Here is a 24,435-nt window from a genome sequence, read left to right as displayed (position 1 = left end):
ATCTGCGCTTACCTCCCGAAATTAATAGAGCTCCAGATGCCAACGTTCTGTGTCTAGAGAAATATGCGTAACCATACTGCAGCAAGATTAACTGCTGCCACTAAATAACTCATTTCGGTGTACGGATGCTAGCTAAACAGAAGGCGGAAAAGGTCAAAGTTAAAGGACCCGTCCTGCCAGGTCTACAAATCTGCACTAGTATGCATACCGTGCTGCTGAGATCAGATTACTGACATAGGTTAATCATCCATTAAAGGAGGAGGAAGATTGTTTCTACATATACAAAGTATGTGAGTGTGCGCTTACTTCATACAGCTACGGCTGAGTGTGCCAGCATGCTGGCAGGTTTCGTGGATTGCGGGCCAAAAGAACCGGCACCAATAAATACTCATACATGGTTGCCCAACCCGGTCATGTGACTATGGGGGTGCAGAGGAGCCCCCCACTGCAGGTTTGTCAGAGACAACCAATTGCAGCCTGAAGGCTAGAGACTGCCCCTCAAATTACGCCCACCTGCAAATGTGGGAACATCTGTAGCCTGAGTGTCCCTCCACATCTAATGGCTGCGGTCACCAGGGAAAAACACCTGTAGTGTACTGCCTCGTAAGGTAGGCGGATGAAAATACTGCGTGGTAACATGTTACGCCACCACGTGGACTAGGGTAGCCACTGCAACTGAAGCCAACCGTACCCGAAATAAGCAAAAAACTGCTATGTAGCATGATTAAGTGCACAATATAATGGGGGCATGCAAAGTGGAATACTGCCACACATATAGAAAGTATATATGATCAAGCCCTACACAGCAGCTGGGACTCAAACCGAAACGGTCCCTATAGTGGACCATAAAGGAACTCTGCGAGTGCTGGAATAGGCTGCACTGCTAAAGTTCCCCAAGTGAATGTAAAAAGGTGGTCACCAATAGTTGGGTAAAGAGTCATTAAGACCATTCTCTAATGTGTCCAACCCGTCAATCCGTCTTGTCTCCTGCATGACCAATGCTCGGCTCGTGCAGTAGGCACTGGGGATTGTGTCCACAATCCACCATTGGATATCATCCATCAAATGGTCATATTCCATATAATGTGAGACCGGAGGTGCCATAAAATTGCAGCATCAAATGCAGGACCTGTGTTCTACAATCCTAGTGTGTACTGGTTGCGTAGTCTGTCCCACATATCGAAGCCCACGTGGACATTACATGCGATAGATGGCACATGTAGTTTTACAGTTGGTGTGTTTACTCAGGTGCCATTGTCTGCCCTCTACCTTAAAGATTTCAGTTTCTTACTGAATTTACACTTGAGAAATTCCTGCACAGGAAATGCTCCACCAATGGTCTAAGGTCCCAGGATGTGTTATGGGAGACAGACCTGGGAACAGATACAACGGAGAAGGAATGGGAGAGAATACTGGGCTACCCCAAAGCAGTATCGCAGAACCAACGTTTCAAACTAATACAACTGAATGAGCTGTATCGCACATGCATGACCCCGCACAGGATAGCCACATTTAACAAGAACGCAAGTTCACAATGCCCATGGTGCGGAGGCGAAGGAGCTGATCTAATACACATGTTTTGGGGGTGTGGGCGTGTGAGAGGATTTTGGACACAGGTATAGCAAGCCTGCAGAGCGGCTGGTGTAGCAAGGTATGAGTGGTCACCAAAGGAATGCCTGCTTGGTGCCTATCCCAAAATCAGCAAATACAAACACGTGACCAGGTTTATGGATATGGCATGCATATTGGCCAAGAGAACCACTGCCATGTCCTGGAAAAACACCTGGGGGCCACAGGGAATTCGAGAGGTGGGAAGAGGCTGAAACCAAGGTGTGGATGGAAGAGGTTAACAGATCAGAGTCAGATGGCAACGACAAGTGGGTTGCATGGAAGGCACTGGTGTGGAACATGTTCCACCTCTCTGACGACAAACCCCCCTGAACGAGACACATAGAGTAAGATACGCTTGCTTCTTGCCCGGACCATCACTTAACCGCACCTAACCGATAATTGCCATTCATGAAACCAAGAGAGTGGGAGAAAGTGTTGAGCCCCAGGCACTGTGGTGCCTTCCCCAACGATCACTGCAACACAACATATGGCACATGTAGGAAGTTGTTTGTTTGTCGTTATCTGTTGTTATTAAACTTTGGTATAAATGCATAACATGGACCGAAGGCGAAGTACTGAAATGCATGGTTTTATTTATACAAATGCCAGTAAAAAATTTAAAAATAAAATAAAACTAAGGTCCCAGGCCGTGTTAGTAGACCTACTCATGTTGGGACTCGAATGTACCATGTGATCTTTAAGATTTTGTTGATGCCTCATCGCAAATAAAGGGATGGGTTCATTGGCTATGTTGAATTGAATAAGTGGGCAAAACTTTATCAACTTCTTCACCGTGAAGGTGTGCGTGCTGTATGATGGCACGCACACCTGTTTCTTCTGTCCCGGTGTTTAAAAAGAGTCTCTCTGGGCGTTTATCTTGCACTCTTCGATGCTGTTGTGATCAAACTTCTTGGGATACCGCTCCCCGAATGTCTATCTATATGGTTATCGGCATGTGTCTGATAGTCTGCCATCGAGGTACAATTTCTCCTTAGATGCAAGAATTGTCCTCTTTTAGAGACCAAGGGTGAAAACTTGAGAAATGCAGTAATGTATTTCAGTCAGTTTGTTTTTTGTATAGTGTACATTCCAACATGTTACTGTCTCTAATAATGAGATCCAAAAAATGTATTCCTTTTTTACTAGTGTTCATGGTAAACTGAATGTTACTGTGACACTAATTCAACCAGAGAAGAAAGTCGCCCAGCTCTACCTCTGAGCGCTCCCTAATGAGAATGTCGTTTCTGTATTGACGCCATAACTTTATTTGTTGGCGCAAAGGGTTGGTGCTAGACAGCACAATAGTTGTTCCCATGCCGACATAAGATCCCTAGACTGGGTGCAGAGACCTCACCCTTCACTGTTCCTTGGGTCTGTAGAAAGCACTGATCTTTGTACTTAAAGAAATTATTTTGGAGAGCAATCGAAAGTAGTTCTAAAAGAAACTAGGCCGAGATGTTTCTAGGTGGTGGCTCTTTGACAACAAAAGTTCATGAATACATTGCACAGCTTCTTCTTGAGGCATGTTGGTGTACAGTGTTCCTATATCTATGGCAACCGGTACTTCTTCAGTAGGGTTAAAAGCCTTCCCTTCATGTATTTGAATAACGGATGCACTGTCCCTAATATACGTCTCAGTTCTCTGAGTAAGCGGCTGTAGGAACTTATCAATGTATTTACATATCGGTTCCAATACTGACCCGTATCCTGTCACAATTGGGCACCCCTTAGGTTTGGTGGCATCTTTGTGTATTCTAGGGTAGTGAATTTAAATACCCAAATTTGTCCTCTGTCAGCCATACCCTCTGAAATGCCAAAGATGTCACTTCCAATATTTCTTTCTTTAACGCCTCCGTGGGATTCTTGCGCAGTTGCTGTAACTGCCAGGATTCTCAATTAGATCCCATCGCCATCTGGTGGTTTTGTTCCTGATTAAAGACTACTATTCCCCCACCCTTGTCCGCATGCTTGATAATAAATTGGGGATTATTAGCCAATGTTTTCAAAGCATGTCTTTTTGCATTAGGTAGATTGTATCTGATATCTTGGCCTGTTCGTTCAAACGTCTTCAGTTCTTTTAATACACATTTTTCAAAAGTGAGAATATCTCGAGGGGTCTGGTTATCCTTAGGCGTGAAGGCTGATGGACATCGAAGGCCTTTATCTTCCGGTTCTCTTTGTATGTCACTATCTTTTAAGAAAGTATGCAACCTGATTTTCCTCAAAAATGTACGTATGTCTGTCCCAACCATAAACCAATCAGTAAAAATGGTGGGGACAAAAACACTTGTGCTAGAGACAAAGACTACCCAGAAAGATTGAACACTTGGAGTGAAAGCTGTTGATTTATCTGAAGGAGGCCCTGCCTCTCGACCTCTGTCATCTCGGTACCGGGTGCCATGATGGGTATGGATAGTACTGGTTCCATCCTTGACCTCGTGCCTGTCCTCTCCCTAAAAAATGCTGAACGTCTATTAATTGGGTTCGGGGGAAAAGGGGAAAAGGAAACCCTGGACCTGCCCCGTTATTATGCGACGAATCACTACTAGTGTCAGAAAAAGTAACTCTTTGTCCTCCCCCTTGAAGATTTCTGTCTGTTGTTTTGGACTGTAAGTAATTAGCTGCCAAATAAGGGTTTTTCCCCTCGGATTTGTACTCTTGAATGACCCTGACAGAGTTCATTGTGTACAACCAGACCTGCAGGGATGATGGTTGCTTTCAAGTATTCCCAAAGAAAATTTATCTATTCCAGCTGAGATAGAGGAACTGATTTATCATACTGAATGTACACTGAATGCAGTGTACTTTCAGTATGATAAATCCCTTGCCCTCTGTTTTCCCAAGGGCCCTCCCAAAGGGAATTGAAGGGCGATTCTGGTGCTTCTAAAATGCACCTGGATATGACCGTGCAGGTCGGTGATCCTTGCTCCTGGGGTCCTTCAGCCAATCTGTCTAATCAATTGGGTCCAAAGGAGACCTATCCAGAGTATATCTCAGAAATTATTGTTCTGGGATAACTCTCTCTTGAGAACAATCTTTCCATGTAATCAGTAACTGACTTAGTAGAGATAGATTAAACAAATGCCACCTCAAACCATTGTGAGGCGTAATAAACCAATACAATAGCAAATTTGTGTTCAGGCTGCAACATGCTCATAGGACCCATACAATCTATAGCAACATTTTCCAATGTGCGTTTAGGAATCTCAACACTCCCTGTCTCCATTCTTTGAGTTTTCAATGACTTATTACTGGTACAACAAGGAATGCAAAACCCCACCTAATCAAACATGCTATCCATCACTGGCCACCAAAACTGAGACCTTAATCTGCTTTTGGTTAAACTTTTTCCCAAATGGCACTCGTGAGCACGCTTGACCGGCTCCACACGAAGAGACCCAGGAGGAGTTAATCTTTCCCTTCTTACCAAACCCCACACAGAACTGCTAAATTCATCCTTTATTCTGTAAAACGCCAAAATCCTCACGCGCCTGCCAACCACCTTCAGTTCTGGAAATAGCATCCTTAAATTCCTTGTCATCCTCAATCCCTGCCAACCAAATCTCCTTCAAAAAGGCAGAATTCGCAGTATTCCCCACCATGGTTATCCACTGATCGCACTCGCCTTCCTCCTCCCGCACCCCCTGCTTGGGAGATCTTGACAAACAGTCTGCGCCATATTCTACAACAAAATGAAAGCCATGTAGAGCCGCTAACCACTTGCTATTTTGGCAGCGGCTAACCCAGAACCCCTGGTGGTGAATACCTGAGCTAAAGGTGTGTGATCACTCCTTATATGTAAGGGATCCCCCATACACATGTCTTACACATGTCTTAAAGTAATTAGATGGCCAATGACAAGCCAAACTCTCTCAATAGTAGAATATCTTGACTCTGATGATGATTAAGCACGTGACACAATTGCGACCAGAACCTCCATTCCACATTTGCACTGAGAATAGTACCATACCCACACCCCTTGAGCACGCATTCACTGTGATAATAGTCTTATCCAAAGGATCAAACCTATGTAATGTGGAAGCATTCACAAGTTCCACTTAAATTCTTCTGACAACATCCTCCTCCTTCCTCCCCCAAATTCCACTCTTCCTTTCAATAGGTCTCTAAGCACTGCACATTTAGAAAAGACATTTTCCACGAATTTGGGATAAAATTCCACCATTCCTAAAAATGATCTCAATTCATCCGTATTGGTCAGGGATTTAATCTCCAATATGGCATCCACCATCTCGGGACGAGTCTCCAAACCATTGCTCGTCAACTTGTGGCCCAAAAATGACACATGGTGAACTTTAAACTGGCATTTCTCTTTCTTTATCGTTAACCCGGCCCTCTCCAACCTTTTCAGGACTTCCTTTACTCTGATATCATGTCCTACCTCACACTTCGTTCCCACAACAATATCATCCTGGAAGCACAAACACCAGGTATGTCCAACAAATCCTCCATGATTTTCTGAAAAACTGAGGATGCTGAGGCTAACCCAAATGGTAACCTTTTGTACTGGAAAGCTCCCATGGGCGTAATACATGCTGTAAGCGCCCTGGAAGACTGATGTAGTTCAACCTGATGGTACGTGGCCAATAAATCTAAAGTAGAGTACCATTCAGCCTCCTCCATAGTGATGAGCATTTCATTAACCATAGGTAGGGGATGCCTATTGACCAAATGTTTCCCATTCAAATCACTCGAATCAACACACAATCTGATTCTTCCATCAGGACGTTGCGTCACCACAATGGGAGAAAGCCATGCACTACTTTCGATGGGTTCAAATGTGACTCCTGTATTGCTTTCTCTCACTCCCAACTGAAGGTTCTTCACCTTGTGCACATTTGGCTTGGCATTTTTGATAATACACATTTTATATGTATAGCCCTGTAACCTTCCAATACGATTGCGGAACACCTTACTGAAAGATTTTCCCATCTCGTCTGCAAATCTTCCAGATTTATCTTTTCCAACCATACGCACCTGCACTTCTTCCCTGTTTGCAATTCCAGACCGAGCTTTCCATGATGTTTACATCCCAATAAGCAGTCACACATGGCTGCCGCATAAACTTTAGCATGTATATGTCTACCACCATATGCAAAACTGCACCACACGAAATCCTGAATGCCAATCTTTCCCCCACCATATGCCTTTGGCCTGATGCCAGTATTATTCAGAATGTGGTGATTTATCACTCCAAATCTCCTCATATTTTTCCTCCGGTATAATGGTATATGGTGAACCTGAATCTGCAAAAGCTTTAATAGCCACCCTGCCATGACAATTTCTAACTCTGGGGGTACTTATCTTCATCATCATCATCCTCCACCTCCCCCACAATATGAACAACTTTGCTGGTCCACTATTCTCTTCGGAGCTGCAGTTAACGTCTGTGTCTCCCACAGCTGTGCCATTGTTGATTTTGCAAAACCTAGCAAAATGCCACACAGCGTCACATTTCCTACACTTCTCTCTCACTGCAGGGCATTCTTAAGGATTAATGGCATGTTTTTCATACCCACATCTAGGACACTGCCCCTTTCACATACCTTGTTGATTTCCTGGATTACTTCCACCAGACTTGTTAAATCTCTTAACAGCACATGCATTAGATTCCTCAGAGAACACTTCTATCTCTTCCCCTCCCTCCTTCACTACATGAATATGTTCTTTACCATTTTTTGTATTTACCTCCCTTAAACACTTGTTGGTTAGCTCCATACTTTTGGCAATAGATAACGCGTCCAGTAACGGGGGATTTTTTGCTTGCCACAACATCTCCTGAAACTTGGGATTAAATCTGTGCATCATACTTTATGTATTCATTCTCCCTTCCCGCAAATTCACATAAAGCTAACAATCCCCTAAGGTCTGCCACAAAAGAATCCACAGTCTCACTAATGCCCTGCTTCCTAGAAAAAAACTTGAACCTTTGCAACACCACCTTGACCTGTCTACGATATTGTGCTTCCAGTTTCCTCATAGCCTTCCCATTTGGACCATCGCCATCTCCGCCCCAACCCTCGGAGACCATCAACAACTTGTACATCAGGCAATTGTTCTACAACTCTGACTGCCCAGCTCCCACACAACACATAAGGGTTGAAAACTTCCTTTAATCAGAAAATCTTTCAAACCCGGATACTACAAGGTACAATTAAAAAAAAAGTATTTCCAGTCCTCCAATAGCATATGAGGTTCGCCTGGTGTAGCCAAGAATTTGGGGGGTGGATCCAAGTTCTGCATAGTGACGGGGATAATTGATTACACACATTGCAGTACTTAACACTGATGGCCTTCAACTTAAACCACCTATTATCGTCCTTGTAACTGATGTCCTGGCAGGAGTGGCCTCCCACTGCCCAAAGGTCCTCACAATCTGCAAGCCGCTGCCTCCTCAATGAAGTGCCAGTCTGGACCACGATGAAGTGCACTGTATTCAGCACAAAAAGTGATGTTTAACCAGTGACCGCCAATATGTTCTGATGTTTACTGCTACTGACCAGGTAATGGTGCCTGCCGTCCACCGTAGGCCAGAAGGCTTTGGGAGTCCCATCCACACTACGCATTCTTGATGCAAACTTCCCTTTCCTCCAGATTCTTAATGAAAAGCTCCAAACTCCCCAACATGAACCACGACCAGATAAAACGGCCGTCCAAGGATCACTACCGATCCCTAAACATTCACCAATAGCTGGGTCCACCCTCACGAGCCCCAGCAAGAGCCCCGGTAAGTGAGGGTGACAAACGGTTGGGCAGCAATGCAGATGGTGTGCATCCCTTCAAGCATACCTCCCGGGCCCCAACCTGGACCTCGATGGCAGGATTCAGTGAACCACACTACCGGTTCTTCCCACTTTAACCTGTGGCAGAAACTACAGAGGCTTGGCGGCTGTGAACAGATCCACATGTCACACGCCCCCACTTTTTCGCCACCCAGACCTCGACCTGGACCCCATGGGGGTGTGCGGATATGTTTTTCACTTGCCCCCCTCCTGAGCCCTGATATAGGCCCTGACCGGGGAATATATTCTCAACAAAGCAGCCCAGTTCACCCGTATCCACTCGCCTCTACCGGACGGCCAGCCTGGTTAGAGGATTACTGTCCAATCCGTACACTCCACTGTGGGCCCCAAACACCCCTGATAGGATGCCCGCCACACCCGCCTTTCAACTTCTGTAAGCCGAATGTTCCATGCAGTGTTGTGGTCTCTTATTTCCCATCCCCGTCACCAATAAATGTGGTAAAAAAAAGAAGGCACAGCACCAAGAGTGGATTCTTAGGCTTTATTCTTATAAGAGACCCCAAAAATTGGCATTCTGTGAGAAAAACACCAACGGCACTAAACTATCAAACGAGCAGCAAGCAATGGTGTTCTAAAAGGAATGTTGAGATGCCATTGTGCGCAAAGGTAGAAACACAGCGTGCAACCAGTTACAACAGTATACTCTTGGTAAAAGGCTATACTTGATGAAGAGCTAAATAGTGAATATCTTTCAGACTCTGTTGAAAATGAATAATACACTTGTGTATGAGCTCAATATAAATAAAATATCATATCATAATACATTGTATGTGTTTTTTAGTAAATTTGGGGATATGGCCTTAAAGGGAAACAACAACTATATCTGCTCCTTATGCAGAGTTATTAAATGTAGCCAAAATAAGGAGGGCAGATCATGTGAGGGAGGGAGGGAGAAGGATGGAAAGGTTGGTGGACGAAAGATTACATATAGGGCTCCAAGACCACAAAATGGCCTGTGGTGACAGACAGCAAATGGGATTTAGTAAAGGGGCCCTTGGCAGAACTTTGGCAGAACTTTGGTTATCTCGGAGGTCTGTAAGGCCGTAGATGTGGTTAATTTAATGGTTATTAGAAGGTTATTAGAAGGGTATTAAAGGTGCCTCTCAAAATAAGGTTACGCCCCACTTTAAAGAGAGAATATTTTAGGTTGGATCTCCCACTACAGGCGGCACCCTTGGTGGTGGTGCTAAACAATGTACCAACCATAACCCCTAACCAATCAGAAGACACGCTAGGTTTGATGAATAAGGTTATTCACTTTGTTAAACTAATTTTTTGTAACATTATTCTGTTTGGGGTAGTGACTTTCTTATGGCTAAATGTCTGACTTGGGTTGGCTATGGTGAAAAGTGTTTCCCGGCGATCACATTACTATCACCTTTAACTATCCCTCCATTGTTTCTGATTTTCTTTGGAGAGGTTGCCATGGCCGTATTGCACACTCGTATATTGTTTTTGTCCCACTGGGCTTCTTTTATAAACCACATGATGGTGTGCCGTAACAGTCTGGTCCAATCTCTGTCCCCCAAAAGAAGCAGGATGATCCTTTTTTATGAGGCAGGTGGGTGTAAATGGATTCATGGGACGGATTTTGGATCATTGTCAGGGGTAAATAAGGACATACCCCTTAGGAATAGGTTGTCCTATCTTGATTCCTTGGATAGAATTGATGACTCAATGAGGAGGACGACGATTGCTGAAGATGTGTTTGTGAGTTCCTGAAACGCTCAGACCTCTGTCCTCTCTTCAAATGCTTTTGTATGTGTTCCTTCCAGGACTCAATTCCATACATCCTAGAAAAGGAGACCTTCATTGTCTGCTAATTAAGGCTTTAAGTGAATAGAATTGCTGTCTCTTCCTGGCCATATGATGTTGCTAAGCTATAACTCTGTTGAAACTGTCAAAGTTTGCCCCAGACAAATGCGTTGCCCCTGAGCTATCCTCCTGGCACAAGTAAGACTTATAACATCCAACTTTATATGTAGTTATGGTTAAAGATATGTTTAATACATAGTTATATTGATTATAGTAATGCGACCTCCAATCCCAGAATTGTCTACATGGAAAAATTGGATCGAAAATGGATCATTGTCATTGGAGGGCTATTGATGAGTTGGCTCCTTTTTTAGTTTTGGTTCATAGATCGCACTTTAACACAACTAACTGTACATCCAGACAGGGATGACGTTGTGGAGGTAGATAATATCCAAAGGTGTCCTTATGCTTTTTAGTTTGGGGCTCAAAGTTGGAGTTTCATCACCATCTTTAGTTGGCTCTTCTGCTGTGCTTTGTGCAAACACAGCAATCCATGAATCTTGTTACATGTTAAATAACCGTGAACATTGAAAAACATTGTGACTGTTTAGGCAGGGGGGATAGGAGGAATCTTGGGCTCTGCACTCCACTCCTGTGGGAGTTAGGCCGCCTTCCCGTTGTCTAAACCTGGGACCAGGGAAGAGGTTTGCATAGCCTAAGGAATTCTCGATCTTTACGATTGTCCTCTTTCAGTAGAGTTTTTTGCAAGTTGACGTTGGGGAATAGATGGGAAAGGGAGACATGGGGGCAGGGTTAATTGTAACCATGGTTTCCTGCTGAACAACAGTGTATCCTCTTTGTGTATACTTTTAAAGTGACCCTCATCTCAAATGTTTAGCATTTCTGTGACAACTTAAATCGTCTATGTGAAGTTAATCAATATGTGTTTTTAATTCTTCTACATTTGGCTGCCTTTGTTTTATACTTTGGCAGGGGAAACGCGTTATTGAGGGAGAAAGGCACACTTTTTGAAAACTCTTCTTTGGTGAAATGCAACATTTGGCGTGATAGTCTACACAAATGGCATTTCATTTTTCGGTTTGTTTTTTTAGTTGTTCACCAAGGCTGGGGTAAATGATGAACGGCTAAAGCGTAACCTGGACCTGAAGAAGGTAATGGAAACCGCAATGAACAAATATGAGGAGCTGAATCTTGAAAGCACCCAGAGAGAAAGAAGAGTGGTAAGGAAGATGTGACCTATTTTTATTTTCAAGTGTCAAGATCCCGTATTTCTTCCTCTTAGTGGAACTAATTATGTGGCTCTTGTATCGGTAGATCTCCTCTATCTCTGACGATGCTCGTTTTTATACAAATCGTAGTGGATTGAATGCTACTGAATTACCACTCTTCAGCTGCAAATCATGCATAACATTGCAAAGCTGGATTGCACAGTAAACATAGCTTGCAGCATCTTAGTTGGAGGAGCTTATTTGGTCCTTTGCTATCTGTCTAAGAATAATAGTGGATTTGTAATGTCAACCTATTTTATGGCTTTTTATGGTGTTTCACCTCTTTATGATTACAAACATTTTAATTTGTGGATTTTTAAACATTCTATTCTTGAGCACGCCATTCCACTATTCGTAGCGTGGCATCAAAGATGTTGGTCTTAATATATTTTACAAGAGGATCTTTTAGATAGGTAAAACAGGTGTCTTCCAGCGTTGTATAGGCATTTGATTGCTTATTCCAATGATACTTGGAGCACAAGCTTGTGTTTTTAAATGATTTTTTTTTGTTTTGTTACCTTGGATCAATATTCTGTTTACCTTTTACAACACCTGCTTACCTCTTCACTTTGTGATTTAAATAGCAAAACTGTTCTCCTCAGTTAAGTTTGCAGAAGCCTGTTAACCGCTGTATTTGCGGATATGTGTATCTTCTAACTGGAAAAATCCCAAAAGACCAAAGGTAGAAAAGACAGAATCTCAAAAGACAGAATTTGGTTGCCCAATTTGACCGCATACATATGTGTTGGGGTTTACAGTTAATAATTCCAGGGTCACTGGGGTCGTAATGCCCCGGTAATACCGGGAATCACAGAGGCGGAATGGTAATACGAGTCTGGCGGTAACCTTCCGGTTTTTCCGGCTCTGTTAACGCCGGACTCGTAATGAGGCCCTCTGTTTTTTTTCCGGTCATATCACAGTGAACCCTTCTAACTATGTGCCTAGTGTAATGGCTATATGCCCAATGAGAAGTGCATTACATTTGCCTTTGCTGCCTGCTACCTGCTGATGACACTGGCATGCAGGCATTTCAGAAGAATACAAATTCAGGGTCATTAAAAAGCATGATTTAAGGTTATGTGCAGTAATGTTACAGAAGCAGTCTCAGCCTTCTACATTCTCTCTAGGCAGTGTTCCGGTTCTACAGGAGCAGCTAGCACTGTTTTTCTTTCTTTCAGTCTCCCATCACCCCCTGCTGCATCTGCACCTTCTCTTGACACACTTCTACTCTCTCCGTTCTCTTTAGAGTTGATCGAGCATTTAAAAATGGCTTCCTCAGTGCTGGAAGTAAAATTGGTACTAAACTGTTTTCAGTGCCGAGTGACCCCTAAATGATTTTTCCATTCATCTTGAATGTGAACCCTACCACAGACGACAACACAAATACCGGTGTGGACGCTGATTATGTTTACTTAGTATGCCAGCTTGTTTCTGGCAGCCCTGTTCCAGACCTGGACTGGTTGAATTTTGTGGGAAGCCTAGAGGCCTTTTAGTGCTCTTCTAGGCTTTCACCCCAAATGAGAGCTCTTCTTTTTCAGATCTCATTAAGCAGTTTGTGCTGATGTCTGTTGCTTTGCAGCAGAGTGGAGCAGAAGCATATTTGTCTTTGAGGGTATGGTACTCGAATGTGTGGTATTCATGACCTGTAATGTCTGTCTTCTTAACTGTGAAGCCAAGTCGGTTTTCACATTTCATGAGAAGTCCAAGCTTACTCCCTAGTCTTTTCATTAGGGCTGATGGTTGTGGAAGTGATTTTTACAAATCTGGATAATGTGGAGACCCCCACACAGAATATGAGAGCAGCAAGTTGCACATTCTGAATGAACAGTGATGCTGATAAGCTACTATCCAAAGAGCAATCGGCTTTGAGCTATTTCAGGATGAATACTTATGTCTTGCTGATTTTTCTGATACTTGTGCCCTGAAGAATTGTGCATGTGGGTATGTCTACAAAGCCTTCATGGGTCAACACACAAGTGGTACTGGTACATCTACCAATAATTGACTCCTTCGATTGGATTGTGTCCTCCCACGTAGTCTTCATTTTAGATATATCCTTAACTTCAGCGTTGCTGCTTTGGACATTTTTCTCTGCTCCACTTGAGGCATCTGCCGTATAATGCCTTGAGCGTGCCAGTTGGCTTCAGTTCCGTTTTTCCGTTAGCTTCGATTTGGATCAAGAAAACTTCGCTTCAGTTCGTACGATAATGTCGTCTTCATCTAATCCTTCCACACCGAAGGCTGGATTCAAGAAATGCCAGAAATGTGGGAGAAAGATGTCGCTAACTGATCCCGATCGGAATTGCCTCTGGTGCCTTGGTTCCGACCACCGTATAGATGAATGCGGTTCCTGTCAGTCGATGACCCATAAGGCCTTAAAAGAATGAAGAGGTAAACTGGCGGTGGGGGGGGGGAACCCTCGAAGTTTTCTTCGAGAGGGAGAAAAGACTTGGCTGACTCTTCAGCAAAACGTCATAAAAAATCTAGGTGGAGGAGTAGATCCAGGAAGTCCTCTTCTTCCTCTACAATGGCGAAGAAAAGACTACACCGGTCTCCCTCTTCCTCTTCCTCGACGTTGTCTGAGGAAGTCATAACATGTCCGTCGAGACATGACTCCCCAAGAAAGTGGGAAGCTTTCAGAGCATCTATGTTAAACATTTTTGAGAATGCGGCCCAGACCCCCTAAAAAAAACTCTAACGAAGACCATGCCCCTGCTCACAAAAAAAGTGACATCAGAAGATCTAAGACAAGTAAATCCGAGGGTGTTGTCAAGGGATCCGTCCCAGACACCTCCATTGAAAAAGCCTACCGGTGCATAAATCGGAGGTAGAACTCAAGAAAATGGCGTCAGACTCTCATATGTCATCAAAATCCTTGTCTAAAACGTCCTCGAAGCCTCTATCAAAGGCGGTCGAGCACAAGGTGTCGATGACCCAACCTAAAAAGGTTACATCGAGTGCACAGTCGACGGTGTCGAAGGCTCCTTCGACTGTGTCGATGGCCTCGACAATTCCTTCGACGGGGTCGACAATTCCTTCGAAGGTGTCGAAAATTACCTCGACAATATCGAAGGTAATGGCTACAATGGCTACAACATCGACACCATCAACGCTTTTGTCGACGTCTTCGTCCATTCCAGTGACAAAATCGACACCAATGTTAAATTCTATAGCACCTGAAAAGGTGTTTCATCCAGATTTTTTTAGAACCATGTCCTCCATATTTGAAGGAGATTCATCAGCAGAAGAGGTTTCACCTGCTTGTGTCAGATTTGGTACAAAACAAGTCCCTGGGGAGTTAATTGACCCTCAATCTAAGATGCAAGACTTATGAGTGCTTGCAGTCAGCAAGTGGTCTGGATACATCTCCGGAATATGAATTTGAAAAGCCTGACCCAGCTGAACATGCTGATGCGGGTTATAGAAAATTGATGAACAGAGTAATTGAATTCATGGGATGGAGTAGAAATTCACCCATCTATCAGGATGATGACATGACTGACATCCTTTCAGGAGGGCCTCAGCAGGACCCCATACTTCCTTTTCATGTAGCCTTACAAAGGAAGGTGAACACTGCATGGGAAAACCCTGAAATGCGTTGGAGGACACAATCCATTCGAAGAACAAGTTACTTACCAACTGGTAATGTTCATTCGACTGGATGGTCCTCCAACGCATTCCACATCGCACTACCAGCCTGCCCCTCAGGAGAATTTCCTATGCGATTGCAGCTTCCGTTTTCCACAAGGCTAAGTGCAGTCCAGCAGGCATCAGACTGGTGCCACATGTTGTGGGGGTAAAAACGTAACTGAGGCTACGGGTGCCATGCGTCCTATTTATAACATCCTGTGACGTTGCCCTCGATGGAGGCCTTTGAGGGACATGGACCCGACACCATCGATGCAGGACGCCCTCTAACGAAAAAGATTCTGAAGTGCACAGCTGTGAACATTACATTGCAAAGATGTGGATTGCGTTGGATGAACAGCCAGTCGAAAGAACGTTACCAGTTGGTAAGTAACTTATTCAACTCCCTGTGGGAGGGATAATTTTCCTATTCGGCACGGAACTGTCTTGAACCACATCTGATGATTGGCCTTACAGGTCGTTCTGCACAGTTATTGCCTCCCTTTCATGGAACACCTCAAACCACCCCCTGACCTATAGATCATCCTCTTGGTCCTTCTGGTCCATCAGCTTCTCTCGAAGACGGAGATAGAACTAATACCAAGCTAAGAACGAGGATAGGTGTGGTACTCCACATATTTCTGGGTCCCAAAGAAAGGCAGAGGCCTGACTCCCATACTGGATCAGATGCTTCTGAATTCGTAGCTGCGAAAAAGACACAATTATTATGGTATTGCTAGCACAGATTCTACAAGCCCTCGATCTGCAGTACTGGTTGGTGCCAAGAGACCTTCAGGATGCCTTGTTCAACATGCCCAATAAAAAGCACAGGAAGTACCTGAGCGCCAACATCACTAGCAGTTCAGAGTCTTGCCATTTACTCTTTCTTCGGGCACCCAGGGTTTTCACCACGCTGCTGGCAGTGGTAGCGGCTTGTCTCAGGAAGGAAGGCATTCATGTCTTTTCCTACCTGGACGACTGGCTTGTCTGAGCTCGCTGACCAGACGTCGACACATTTGTTCTGCATGTGCAGCCTGGTGCATAGCTTGGGCTTTTTCCTGAACTTTAAAAAGTCCCATGTTCGCCTGGGCAGAGCCTTTCCACCCGAAAACCCAGTGGCGAACATCTTACAGATGGTTCATGTCCTATAATCCCAGGAACAAGTTACCGCCTCAGCCTTTCTGCGTCTGCTGGGTCTGCCTGCATTCTGGTGGTTCCGGAAGCCCGGCTGTGCAAGACATCGCGTTAGTGACTACCCTGTTGTCAGTGGCCATAGTTTTGGGACCACATGTTGGATTTTCTGTGGGTCTCGAGACGAGTTGCTCGAGGCCTTGCATGGTGGTCCCTAACGGACAAGCTGCTGGATGGTGCGTTGTTCCATTAACCCTGACCTCAGGTGGTGGTAGTGTGAGAAACTAAAAGGTGTCTCACCCGATAGTCCCCCGGGATCTGTCATCCAGGGGGCCAGGACATGGCCACCACTTTTGGATCCAGTTCCTGGGGGTGGACAAGTGCGGTAGGATCACCTGGGTGAGGGGTCTTTGGGGAGTGGGAGTTGGACACCGGATGGTGAGATGCAGTATCCCCTTTCATGTAACACCGTTACCCAATCCTACCAGGTAGGAAACTTAGGAACTCAATCCCCCCCCTTTTCACAACACAAACACTTTCTCACAGACCGCTCGCTATTGAGAGAAAACAGACTAACATCAGAGCCGTATACCTGACGTGTCCCAATACAATGGTCAGGCAATTACTGACCATCACGCACACCTGACTTCCATTACACTTCCCCACGCAGAGCACGAAAGCACACTCTGAGCGAGGCAAACCACACAAGGAAACAGCAGTTGAAAGATGGCAGTTTAACATGAGGAGAAAGATGGCGAAACAGAAGTGGATCACAAGGAACGAAGTGCCCTTGACCTTTTTGACAAGGAACCGTTACTTTCACGAAACCTTGAGAATAGAAAGTGTAAGACCAGGGAACCAGGCTGAAGAATCCTGCATTGCCTGTCTGAGGTATCCGGGGCACTCCCACTTCGATAATCAAGGTGGAGAGAATCGGCAACTGCTGTGGTACTGTCCTTGGATCCAACAACAAAGCAGCGCCAGGTAAATCAACACAGTCGGTGAGTTGGGGAGACTTATACCAGGCCAGTCTGTGTTGAAGACAAGGTTGCAAGTGGCAGCATTGTATGGTGAGTGCTTAAGCGAACAGTGTATGAAACCCATGTGATAACCAACGCAACTAAAATTGAACTTTGAAACCAAGATACCTTACCTTTGAGTGGTCCGGCAACGCATGCATGCTCATTCGAAAGTCTCTGTAAGTGTAACGCTCACCTGATTCTCGCAGAGGCGCCGGTCTTGACTGGGCGACTACCGTATCTTCAAAGGTGATGTGCAGCACCCGGTGGGCTCTTTGGGCTGGACTTCTGTGCCCTGTATGCCTGACGTGCAGAGTAAGATGTCTGCAGATAGAAAATACGGGGTTTAATGAACTGGGGTTATTGGGGTGTCCCTATCTCTTTCCCCTTCTCCTCTCCTGTAGACCCCCACAGGTTAACGCTCTCACCTTAGGTAAGTGAATGCCGAGCTCTCCATCTGCCTCGGGGCAGGGTGCTGTAACCAGTTTCTTCACTGGATAGGTAGCGCAGGCCTCTTGACTTCAGAGGACTGCTGTCCGTCGTTTACTGCACGAACGGTAAGTTTCGAGTAACTCAAATGTCTTTAAAGTCTTTAATAATGATGTCTCTTGTTTTGCAGGGTTCCGGCGATGGCGGATGACGGGCTGAAGTGAGTTGAAGATGGAGCCCGTGTGATGGATAGAAGCGCCTGGAAGCACGTAAGTAAGCGCTTGTTGCCAGCTTCACGATGCGCTCTAACTGTCTTTTTATTTTGCAGGTACAAGTTCGGAGCGGCTGCAGGGTGCCGGGATACCCACTGGGTTAGATGTGGAAAGGAGTAATGGCACGTGAGTATTAAAGTTCCCCAATGTCTTTAAACGCACCTTGTTTTGTCTTTCAGATGCGGGATGCAGCGCCGACGGCCTCCGGAGCGTGCGAAGAGTTGGTAAGCTTTTGTCTTTCAGATGCCGGAATGCAGTGTGAAGACCTCCGGAGCGCACGAAGAGTAGGTAAGCCTTTGCCTTTCAGATGCCGGAATGCTAACCTGTTCTTTCTTGTCTTTATAGGTGTTGCTGAAGACTGGATTCAGGATGGTAAGCCTTTTCCTTAGGCCCAGGACCAGATGCAGAAGACACGATGAGCGTTCTGCTGCAGAGGGTGCAGAATAACGCAAAGCAAGATTCATCCACCGGGTGTGGTTTAAATAGCCTCCTGTAGTGCTTAGGTGTCTCCTTCCACAGCCACGCCTAAGTAAGAAAAGAGTTCCTGGTAAGAAAAGAGTTCCTGCCTTCCAGAAGAGTTCCAGTGTTCTGAATCTAGGGAGTGGCTCCAGCCCCACCCAACAGGAAAAGTAGTTCCAAACAGAAGAGGATCAGAGGCTCAACTGGCAGGCAAGTAAGCAGCATGGTCTGCTGCAGGTAAGTCCACCCAAGCATTATGAGCCTGGCGCTTCCAGCGCTGGGACTGGGCATATTTATGAGCCTGGTGCCACTGGCGCCAGGACTGGGTCCAAAAGGTCCCAATTGGGACTGGTTGGCACTCGGAACCTGGGTTATGGATCTGCTTCCAAGGGAGTTGGGAAAACCCTGACCTTTTGGAAGCAGAGATCATGACAGTAAGGTATTCAACTGGGAGTTGACAAAGGTGATAGAGTGGCAAAGAACTGTGCATCAAAGTGGTCCTGCGGCGGGTCAAGCAAAATCATGTGCACAATCGTCTTGGATGTTGATACTGCCAAGAAAGTTGATGACAGATAGATAAAGTTGATCCAAGCCTGAACGAGGGAGATCAAATGAAAAAGGTATTTATATAGACATCAGAAAGAGATGACAGTTTATCACTGTTATTTGACATGCTTACTGTTTTAGCAAGTAAATGAATTGAATGTGTACATGTATTTGTAAAGGATGATTTTCAACTAAATCAAATAATTATTTGTTTTTAAATAAATAAAAACATTGAGAGCTTTTGGTTAAAGCAAGTGTGTGTTAAAGAGGTTTAAATTGGTCCGAGCCCAGCAGAGGGAGACTGATTGAACATTGTGCTAAAAGGGATCAGTGGTGAACCATGAATCCCACGAGAAATTGGATGTTAAAGGGGATCTGAGCCGACTGAGGGGGTTCCGAGATAAATAGTGTATCACCTGAGAAATTCAGAACTTGTGAAATCCTAAGAGGCATCAGGCCATCTGAAAGAAGAGACTTTGAAAGGCAGAGACTTGGGCATAGAAGGCCCTGATGGTAATGTTGGAAATGCACCCTTGTATTAGAGAAGCCAGAGACTGTGCTAAGCTCGAGAGTGCCGCCTTGCCCCGTGCTGAAAACGTGGGGAAGGGAGGCCAACAGCCTGAATATCCTGACATATAATTTCTTGAATGCTTCTTTCTTTTACATAACATTGTTTCCCACACTATTTGTATTTAGAGGTAAGGATTGGCAATAGTTTTTAGTATATGCCTTTTTAATTTGACAAGATACCACTAGGACTGCGTTATTATTATTTGATGGTCGTAGTTTGCTCCCATCTTTAGATTTACAATTAGATAGGCGTTTTTTAAACCCTTTTTGAAGTTCAATAAACACCCTTGAACTGTGGCCACCTGTGTCTGTCTTACTTTTGATACCGTGCCTACTTTACACTAGTCACAGATCTGTCCCTGATGGGTTGTGGCGCATGCCTGTCGGAACTGACTGTGAGCGGTCTGTGGTCTCCCTTGGAGTATCGGGGGCACATCAGCTTGCTGGAGTTTGGGCTTATCCGACTGGCTCTGGTCACCTTCCTCCCCTCTGGAAAATGTGTACTAATACTTATACAACACACTGGCCATGCACTTCCTCAACAAGCGTACACAAGCAATGCGACTGTGGTTCTGACTAGATGGTCGTCTCTCTGACGGTTGCCCAACTTGCAGGAAGAGAGAATGTTACGGTGGATGCCTTGAACAGATGACCTCAGCCTCTCACAAATTGGAAATCTGCCATGGAGTCCCTCAGCAGGAGATTTTCTCCTGCTGGGGGACTCCTCAAGTAGATATCTTTGCTTCCAGTGTGAACAGAAAGTGCGAGTTGTTATGCTCCAGGGAATGTCCTTGTCAGCAAGTTCTTGGGGACGCATTGGCGGTCCTCCTTTATGCGTTGCCGCCGATCCCTGTCCTTCTGCTGGTTCCCAAGAGATTGTGCCTTTTATGAACCATATTGATCCTCGATCCAGATTGTGCCCAGAGACTGTGGTACCTGCAGTTGCTGGATCTGTCCATCTGCCCTCCCTGGTGACTTCCTGCTCTCCTAGTCAGAGGGGCGTGTGCTCTATCCCAATCTCAGCAGCCTGCACCTTCATCCTTGGCCACTGAAAGGCTCCTTCTATCCAAGAGGCCTGCCACTATGTCAGTTTATGATAATGATGTGTTATTTATATAGCGCCTTAATCCAAAGCGCTGTACAGAGCACATATTTTACATACAATATCACCCAACCGAAATTGGTACTCATTTATTGACCTCGGAAGGATGAAAGGCTGAGTTGGCCTTGCCGGGATTCAAACCAGCAACCTGCAGATCACGCTCAGATCGCAGCAGCGAGCGCTCAACCCGCTGAGCTATCTTACCGGCATATGCTTGTAGATGGCATACATTCTCGTCTTCATGCTGGGAGAGGGATCCAGACCCTAGTCCATGTCCTCGGTCCTGGATTTTCTGCTGTCTTTGGCCTGTTCAGGCCTGCAGATTGGCACTGTGGATGGGTACCTGGCCACAATCTTTTAATTGACCTCCTAATCAAGGCTCTGTATTCACAATCCCCAATGTTATGCAGTTTTTACGGGATTGTGCAATCAATTTCCTCCATGCCAGTTCATGGTCCCGGTGTGGGATTTAAATGTAGTGTTGACATTTCATATGCATGCTCTGTTTGAGCCACTATATTCTTGCTCTGTTGGACAGTTCACCCTGAAGGTGATTTTCCTGGTTGTCATCACTCCTGCTAGATGGGCGAGTAAGCACCAGGTGTTGCCTGTTAAACCTCTCTATTTGGTTTTCTCCAAAGAGAATGTGATGTTTAGCGTGAGACCTTCCTTTCTCCCGAAGGTTGTCTCTGAAATCTACCTCTCCCAAAAGATACATCATCCTGTGTTTTTCCTCCGCCCCATCCTTCCAGGTTAAAGGAACGATTCCATCATCTGGGCCCGGTGCTGGACCTTAAATGGTATGTCTTTTGGATGAGATACATCGGGAATAATGAGTAGTGTTTTGTAAGTTATGATGGTGCCTGTTGTGGCAGGGCTGTGACCAACCAGACCCTGTCGAGATGGATCCTTCTCTACATTTCAGAATCCTATGATCTGGTGGGTAAGGATGTGCTTGGTGGTCTGAGAACTCATTCCCCAACAAGTCTAGGTGCCACCTCTGCCCTTGGACAGAGGTCCCTGTTCTGTACATTTGCCAGTCAGCTTTGTGGGCCTCGCTGCCCACTATCACGTAGATTCCCAGTCAGGACAGGGTGCTTTTCTTGGTAGGGCAGTCCTCCAGGCATTTTTGATTTGGGGTGGTGGTCTTGCTCTCCTCTTTCCTTCGGATTCATGTACAGGTATGGGAGTCTATTCTAGATGAGGAATTTGTGGGAGGAAGGAATCAAGTAGAAGAACATATTACCTCTTTGTAATGTTCTTTCTGGTGCATGTTCCCCCCACGGTTCCTTCATCGCCCTCCCAACCGGCCCCTCTTGGTGGCTAGCCAGTATACCCTTGTTTCTACGGTCCCCCCTAAGTGTCGAAGCGCTAGCCAAAAGGCAGTAACTGACATGATGAGGCACAGCACCTCAATATATACTTGCCCTGAAGTCATGTCCGGTGCATAGAGGCATCTGGTGGAGCCATACTGCACCCCTTGGTGGCAAAAAAGTTTCAGAGGAACAGCTGTGCTCCGGATAGGATTATCATAGATGAGGAATACGTGGGAGGAACATCCATCAGAAAGAACGTTACTGAGAGGTAAGTAATCTGTTCCAATGGCTCAACATTCCTGTGATCTGGCATAGGGCCCTAGGTCTAGATATGACAACCGCGTTTATATTTAATTTTGAATTAACTTAGTCTACTGTAGTTTCCTTGGCATCTTTCATTATATTACAATAGTATTCATTTATGGGTAAAAAGTAGTGTGCAGTTGAGACATTGTTAAACCTACCACAAAAACTGCTATATTTCAAATTCCATGGATGAACAAATGTTTCTGTGCATAAACGTGTGTCACACTGCGATCTAAATCACCAGGCTATAAAAGCTAAACCTTTAGAAGTTCGCTGAATTAGCCATTTTGATAACTTATGTCAACATTCCTCTTTAAGTGACTACCTGCAATCTTTTGACCAGAGGCCCCTTATGCAAAGTTATCTTAATACCTTTACCTTGTCATCAGACTTGGTGTTTCGTATGAAAATTTCTGAGGCTTGTGGAATCTGCTTAGATCACATGCTGTGCATAGGCCGACATCTAGTGGAAGCTGCGGAGTATTACAGTTTGTTTTTCGAAAATCGAAAATGGGCGTCGACACAGGGCGTGCCAGTAATACTATCCCTAGTGTGACGTCCACTGTACCCAAGATCCCTCACGCGTCTAGGATCCTCAGATTGTTTTTTCCGCCATACTGGTCGGAAGCATTTTGTGGAGTCCCCTATGAAAATATACATCGATAAACAACATGGTAGTGAGGTTTTGAGTCACTGACATAGGACACCATACTGTTTAAGATCTTGCAGATCTTTCAAGATTCTGCTAATATTTAAATGCTGAGGCATTTGTTTATTCTTCCAGCATTGAATTGCCTTTTGAAATGTGGTGGGTGACTCTGGTTGAATAATATGAGGGTTTCATACTCTGATTTAGTCTTTTCTATGCTTGTGAGATTGTATAGCGGTGTGCTTATTGATCATGAATATTGGCTTAGTTCTGATTCTTGTTTTTATTTTTGAGTGTTATTGTATTATTTATTATGTTATTTTGCCTTTGTAATTTTAGTTATGTATTGAAGGAAAGCATAGATGGCTTCCCGAATTTTATTTTATATCTATTTGTTTTTCTATTTATCAACATGTTTATAAGTCATAACACTTTTATTTGTTAGCAATAGCCGTCTATCACTTTGATGGTGGTGTCCCAGTTTTGTTTTTTCCATGTCTAGGAGTATTAGATGTGACATGGACTCCCCATTATGCACTTTGGATCTCTAGTAACGAAAATTACTTGTTATTAATCTCAAAGATGATCAACATCAGGAGAAGTTACTAAGGAAGAGATTTCCATTTTAAGGAAGAGATTTCTATTGATTACATTATTTCCGGTTTGCCTGATGGATTGTAGTGGAACTGTGCTGTCCTATTGCTTTACGGTCACTCTCATTGCTCATTGAACAGATCGTCAGAATTTTGTGCTTGGGGTTTGCAGCACTTTTGGTGCATCTAACAGTGTTACATTGTTTGTGCTTCTTTGCAACCACTCTTCTGCTCCTGCTCAATCCATTGATATGAGGGGCTTTAGCCCCAGGAATTGGCCAATATTCATATTTCAACTGCTACTACCAACGTACACAATATGCTATTCATAATGTTTGGGTTAAGATGATGAGATTTTCTGGTAGGTTCATTGAGGCAGAAGCTGGTATATGAAGTCTAAGCAATTGGATGGGGTGGGGATAAACTGCACATGCAGCAGAGTGTACATCATTTAGACACTGCTTATAAAGATGTTTGATACCAGACCAGAAGATGAGAGATAACATCCTCTGTGTATGTATTCTTTAATTCACTAATGGCAACTATCCTGTCCCTTTAATGAAAAAATTGATTCTATGAATTATTATTTTTTAAATGACTTTTATTGAGTTTTTTTAAACAAGTTTGACATTATACTTGTTAACTTCACAGTATAGGTCATCAGAACATTGAGATTACGTTTGTGTGAAATTCGAAAAGAAAAAGACAAAACTTGTTTTATGAAAGTGAGGGAGTGTAGTGCTATCTGACCAGTAGGCGCGCATTGTTCATTTTGTATTGTACAGAGATTGATGATTTCCAAACCGCTCTTGGTATTGCCTTCCAGACCTCTGGTTTGTTTTCCAGTCCTAGTTCCGTTTCCCATCTGATTTCAGATGATGGACGCTCAAGGTGACCCCTGGTGAGCAAAGACTTGTACATCCATGCAATAAAGCCCTTT

The 24,435-nt window shown here is 44.5% G+C and overlaps 1 protein-coding gene across 4 annotated transcripts in view; it reads left to right on the top strand.

The window, feature by feature from the left end:
- UVSSA (UV stimulated scaffold protein A) overlaps positions 1 to 24,435 on the top strand; it is a 765,945-nt gene that overhangs the window by 187,013 nt on the left and 554,497 nt on the right. For all 4 annotated transcript variants that reach the window (XM_069632154.1, XM_069632155.1, XM_069632156.1 and 1 more), the window contains one exon: positions 11,300 to 11,428. In XM_069632154.1, the coding sequence (XP_069488255.1) occupies positions 11,300 to 11,428 (129 nt within the window). The remainder of the gene's footprint in view (positions 1 to 11,299; positions 11,429 to 24,435) is intronic.

Source organism: Ambystoma mexicanum, chromosome 6q (assembly GCF_040938575.1).
Source record: "Ambystoma mexicanum isolate Mex_15411 chromosome 6q, UKY_AmexF1_1, whole genome shotgun sequence".
Classification (NCBI taxonomy): Eukaryota; Metazoa; Chordata; class Amphibia; order Caudata; family Ambystomatidae; genus Ambystoma; species Ambystoma mexicanum.
The sequence above is the reverse complement of the archived record's forward strand: the minus strand, read 5'-3'. Positions and strand labels throughout refer to the sequence as shown.